The sequence below is a fragment of the Hipposideros armiger genome, unplaced genomic scaffold (genome assembly GCF_001890085.2).
Source record: "Hipposideros armiger isolate ML-2016 unplaced genomic scaffold, ASM189008v1 scaffold_9, whole genome shotgun sequence".
Lineage (NCBI taxonomy): Eukaryota > Metazoa > Chordata > Mammalia > Chiroptera > Hipposideridae > Hipposideros > Hipposideros armiger.
The window spans coordinates 810,407-816,398 of NW_017731359.1; the positions used below are offsets into that span (position 1 = coordinate 810,407).

General features: G+C 47.8%; 1 protein-coding gene across 1 annotated transcript in view; it reads left to right on the top strand.

The window, feature by feature from the left end:
* Positions 1 to 4,470, top strand: part of CALB2 (calbindin 2) — a 41,794-nt gene extending 37,324 nt beyond the window's left edge. The window contains exon 11 of the mRNA XM_019653353.1: positions 3,780 to 4,470. Coding sequence (XP_019508898.1) covers positions 3,780 to 3,896 — 117 coding nt within the window. The 3' untranslated portion in view covers positions 3,897 to 4,470. The remainder of the gene's footprint in view (positions 1 to 3,779) is intronic.
* The last annotated feature ends 1,522 nt before the right edge of the window (positions 4,471 to 5,992 follow it).

Here is a 5,992-nt window from a genome sequence, read left to right on the forward strand (position 1 = left end):
ATAGCATGCTAAAACCCATTGACCTATACTCTCTAGAAAGGTAAATAATATCTTAATTTCCTTTTAAAAAGCCTATATGGGCTTGGATTGTGAAATAAATAAGCACAATAAACAGAGAAGTATACACAAAGCTTGTACCTAAGTGAGGAATTTTTGTTCTTTGTGTTTTAAAATAATCTATTCTAGGACATAAAGCACCAAAAATTTTCTGGTACGACACAGAATCTCTGACATCTAAAATAACCTTCCATATTGTAGGCAATGGTACTCAGTAAACCAAGGAGGCAAGCCCATCATCAAACCTGAGCCAACTTTTCTAAAATATAATACATTTCATAGTTTCTTTCCAGGCACAGATATTATAAAATAATACAAATAAAATTCACATTCCAAAATTTGCCCTTCAGAGCACCCTTTCACAATCTGGAATAAACTGACACTTGACCATAGGACACAGAGTCTGCGGGGTCAAAATTATTTTCATAATAATGCTAACATTATTTATGTTAACATGCAATGTGCTCATCATTGTTATTTTCAAATGAATCAATAAACTTTTTAAATGTCTCCATTTCAATTTCTAATTGTCGCGTCCCACACGACATAGGCAGTGGGAGAACTCGAAGGGGCAGCGAAGGGTTAAGAAAGAAAAGAAACAGCAGCCAAGGGTTAAAGGAAAACGGGGCCAAGGGTCTCCAGCCTCAGAGAACTAAGAGCCCCAAATCAGGCCAACATGCAGCTTTTATTTCTCCATGTACCCGGAAGTAGCATTGTTCTCTCCACAGCCTGTGAGTCTCATTCCTGAGAACATGCTTAAGCCAGATTACCCATGCCTGCAAGCTGCTATTACGGAGTCCACCCACAGCGATAAAATAGATGCTCTGCCTTCACACACCCTATACGCATAGGACCCCAGGAAGATAAGATTATTATGCTGAGGACAGATCATCAGGTCACTTCCCAAGCAGGTTGAGGGAAGGAATGTAGCTACAGGGGTAGAAGACCTCCAGTCTCTTTGGGGGCGGGTAAGGACCCATGCCCACCTCCATCAGCCCCGAGATTTCTCCTGATGGCCCCCNAAACTGCAGCCCGCTGCCACCACCCTCCTTTCCCTCACTCCCGGAACCCCATAGCCCTTCCCAGGCATACCTTTCTCCATGGCACTATAACCCTGTGACTTGACATGTGTTCAGGCTGCACCCCACTGCCCAGCTAGAATGATGGCCCCAAGGGCGGTGGGCACCCACCCTATAGTTCTGCCCATGCCTGCTCAACCCACACACCTAGGGGTGCCCGTTCCTCCCAGCCTTTTCCTCACCTAGTACCCCTCTCCCCGCCACAAATAATGGCCCCCAAAGATGCCTGAGCTCTAATCTCTGGATGTAGGGAATACATTATTTTACCTGGCAAAGTAGAATTAAGGTTGTGAATCAGCTGATTTTATCCTGGATTATCCGGCTGGGCCCAAAGTAATCACAAGGGTCCTTAGATGGGAAAGAGAAAGGCAAAAGTCAGAGTCAGAGTGATGCAATATAAGAAAGACTCCGCCAGCTTCCCAGATGGAAGTGGGAAGCATCTAGAAACTGGGGAAGGCAGGAAAGCAGATCTCCCCTTAGAGTCTGCGGATACCTTGACCTTAGCCCATTTTGGACTTCTGACCTCCAGGACTGTAAGATAATACATTTGCATTCGTTTAAGCCACCAAGTTTATGGTAATTGGTTACAGCAGCAACAGGAAGTGAATACACAGGCAAAAACATAGTCCTGCCTGTTAATGTTTGTGTTCCTGTCACATTATGAAATGTAACGTGTGTCCCTCAGGGTGTTTTTGTGAGGACCGAGATAATCCTAGCTGCACACGCTCTTGGCACCAGTGTTCGGCACATAGTATCACTAAATGGCAGCCGTGGGGATAACATCTACAGTGGTCGCTCGAGCTGAAGCACTAGATGCTTCCTCTACTTCCAGCTGGGCATCCTGTGGGTGCCCTAGGACTCACAGGGACTCGGTTGGTTCCAAATCTGGGAAATCCTACTCACCCCTGCCATACCTCAGAGAAGGCGCCCACCTGTGCACGGCCTCCTACTTCGGCGGCGTGAGTCCTCCACGCCTGGCAGACACCCCTCGGTGACGATTCTGTCTGCCATGGCTCGGGAGCTGAGCTGCACACACTGATCCCACGGCAAGGGCAGGGATACTGCCGAAGAGGTGCGGGTCCCGGAAGCTGCCCAGAATCCTGGCTCAGGGTGTTCTGTCCTCCTGACGCCTGTCCTCTGCTCCCATTCAGAGACCACAGTCTGCTGGGAGAACTTGGCCAGGCATCCCCTTTTTTGGGGTCTCAAGTTTCCCACCTGTCAAATGGGAAGCTTGGAATGGACGGTGTGCGAGTGTCCTTCAAAATCTTACCTCCTGACATTTCACTGAGGGGCATATGTGAATGGCAAACACATATGAGGTGACTGACATCGTTAGCTATTATGGAAATGCAAATTATAACCACAGTGACATACCACTGCGCACCAATGAAAACCAAATATAATTTTGAAAAGGTTTATTTCTGTTTACAAAAGCAGAGTCTACTAAATTGCTGTGGGTTACAGGGAGCTGAAGATGAGAAAAGCCTTCCTCACAGAGCCAGAAAACAGAGCATTAACACAACAGTACCAATAGTTTAAACAAATAACCACAAGGAAATTCCTACTTCCCTTCATGCATTCTTGTTTCTCTGGATCGTGGATTAGCAGTCTGCTTTCATGAAGCCATCTGCTTCTGGACTAAGAAGAGCCCTAGAAACCCTGATTCGGTCCAGGATATAGTCTGAGGGTTGCTTAAGTGACGTCAGCTAAAAGGCCTCCACCCAAGAGTCTATTCTTTAAAGTATGGATGGTTTGAAGTACCTGATACAGCCATTTACCTTGAGGCTCTAAGGCTGTTCTTTTTCAGTGAAGACAGAAGCTGCCGCCTGCATCTCAGAGCTGAGCCCTCGCACAAGCATCAGAGTAAAAAATAACATCCTTGAGAGGACAGAGACTTCGCAGCTGTGATTAGTGTATTACTTTAACCCATAATATCAGAATGGAGGACAGTAAAGTTCTCTATCAACATTCAGTACAGAACTATTTCAAAAGACTTTAGATGAGTGTTTCCCTGAGGGTAAAAACAGATGGGCAGTGGGGAACTGACAAATCACCAGGGACTTCCCATAAAACATACAATTTCTAAAATATTTACATTAACATTTCATCCATATAAGCTTAACCTCAGGAAGGCTGAACATGTCTTCTGATCTGACAACTCCTCCCATGCAAATGTTACAATAGTAACATATCAAACCAACCTAATTATTTCTAGCATCTCTCTTTTCTGAGGTGCAAAAACAAATCTTTGTGATTTTCCAGGGCCCCTCTGGGAAATTTCAAAGATCACCACTGTAGGTGTAAAAGATATCCGAAAAGTTCTCTTTCATTTTTTTTTTCTATATTTATTAAATTATTTGGGAAAGCAAAAATCTAAAGAGTTGTCAGAAGAGATTTGGACACTTGATTTATAAATGGTCATGGGTGCCTGACAATCAATCCACAGTTACCCATTTAATTAAGAGATAACATTTAAAAGTAAAAGGACCTGAGTATTGAAGACATGTGTCCACATAAAAACTTGCACATGAATGTTCATAGCAGCATTATTCANGGGGGGAGGTGCTCCTGAATGAGCAGGTGGGCCAGTTTGGTTGGGGCCATCCACTGAGCCTGCTGTTACCTTCTCCCTGTGTCTCCTAGGAAATGAATATCCAAGAGCTCACCAACTACAGAAAGAGTGTCATGTCCTTGGCTGAGGCAGGGAAGCTCTACCGCAAGGACCTGGAGATTGTCCTCTGCAGCGAGCCCCCCATGTAAAGGGGGGCAGCTTCTCCACCTCCCCCAAGCCCTGCCCCTGCTGCCCTGACACTTCTACCCAGACCTGGAGATCATGAGCACTCCTCCCCCCACCCCTGCAGCCTGCACACACCCGGCCTGCATACCAGGAAAGGAGAGATGGAGGATGGGCTGCTGACCAGCCTCCTGGAGCCCCGCGACGGACTGGGCATACCACTCTGCCTGCAGTGGGGCACCAGCCAACCACATGGAAGATGGGCAGGGCATGGGTGGAGGGTCCCTGATTCTCTTCGCTGTGATGCATGAGATCCTTTGCTGTACGATTTACGCTTCCATGTCCAATAGAGCGGACCTGGCCCTCTTGCTCCCCTCCGCCTCTCCGCCATGCCACCACCCACCCCAAACTCCCACGTTCCATCCGCCACCTTGCTAACGGTATAGCTGTCTTCTCGGAGTTCCTGTTTGTGGAGGGCACTCGCCCTTTCTTGTCATCTTGACTCAGCGTGCTCCTTTTCTCTTTGGGTTTCTTGTCTTCTTGTTTACCAAAGAACCGTTTACAGACAATAAAGTGGAAATGTTCTGCTGTGGAAGCTCCCCTCGTTCTGGTCGAGTGGTCAACTTCTCTCTGCAGGTGGCAGCTCTTCTTGACAAAGAGAGAGCCTGTTCTCATGTGGGTGGGGAAGGGCGTCACCCTCCCCTCCCTACCCCCCCAACTAAAGCGTAACCACTAGAAGCAGGGGCATAGGACCCCAGGACTCTGGGCTTTCACTCCAGAGTCACTGCCTAGCTCATTATCTACCTGTTCCTTTACTCCATGTTTGTTTCTACATCTCCGAGATTATAACAGCAGTTACCACTTCATTGAAAGCTTACTAAGGACCAGGTCTTATGTGGCATGGTCAAGGAAACTGAAGATAATGAGCCCCACGTCTCATGGCCAGTTGGGGCCAGAGGCAGGGTATAAATCCCGCAGACTGGATCCACATTCCTTACCTTAGGGATACCAGTGGGCTGTGGCAACAGTGGGACTAAGTGATCTCCACCAACCAGGAGTTCTAGACCACCATGAACTTAACGTCTCCTCAGAGTGCCCTTGACCCCACAACAACTCATCAGATGCCCCTTGGTATAGGACAAGCTTGGCCTTTGGGGCCACAGAGCTCTTTGAGATACTAGAGAGATAACTGATTTTTTAAAATGCTACCCTTTATTGATTAGCCACAAGATTCTTTTTTTTTTTTTTAAGATTTTTTATTGGGGAATTGGGGGGATGGAAACAGCGCTGGGGAACTGGGGGAAGGGGAACAGACAAGTTGCTGTCGTTTTGTTATTCAGTCTAGTTGTGGAGGACGTTGCTTCACTGGCCCAAGTTGGCACCATCATTGTGCTCTTCCCGGGCGAGGCAGATCAGTCGCCGGCTTCTGGACGGCCACTCACGGTGGCTGCTGGCCGCTCACGCTGGCTGCTGGCTACACACGGTAGCCCATGGCAACCCACTGCAGCAGTGGCTGCAGCCTACGCCATCGCCGGCGACTCACGGCAGCCCAGCTCCAGGTTGAGCTGTTGTTCAGCATCTTAGCTGTAGAGGGCAGTGTCACTGGCCCTCATATGTGGGATCCGAACCGGGCCCTCTGGTGTCCCAAGCCAATTCTTAACCATCGCGCCACTCAGCCGGCCCTCCACAAGATTCATTTTGACATTTCCTCGTTTAATCCCACAACAATCCTATGAAACGGGTACTATTTTCAGATGAAGAAATTGAAGTTCAAAGACATTAAGTAACTTGTTCAAGGGGATATAATTCCTAAGGGGCAGAATTAGGATTTAAATACAGGTTGGTCTGACTCCAGTCACCTTTGGGGATGTCCCTCTATTTGATATCCAGGAACCCATCTGGGGCAATAGGCCACCAAGGGGTAGATATACCTGGATCAGATATAAGCCCCATTTCTTTCCCAGCCACACCCCTTTCTGAGAGAAGCTATCCTGTTCACAGCCTGGAATGTGCAGCCCAGTGAGCCACTGTCTGACCTCTGTCAACCTGCCCTACAGCCGACTGGGCCAGGAGTGGATGTCTGGTCCAAGCTGGGCCAGTAAAGGTCCCCAGGATCTCAGGT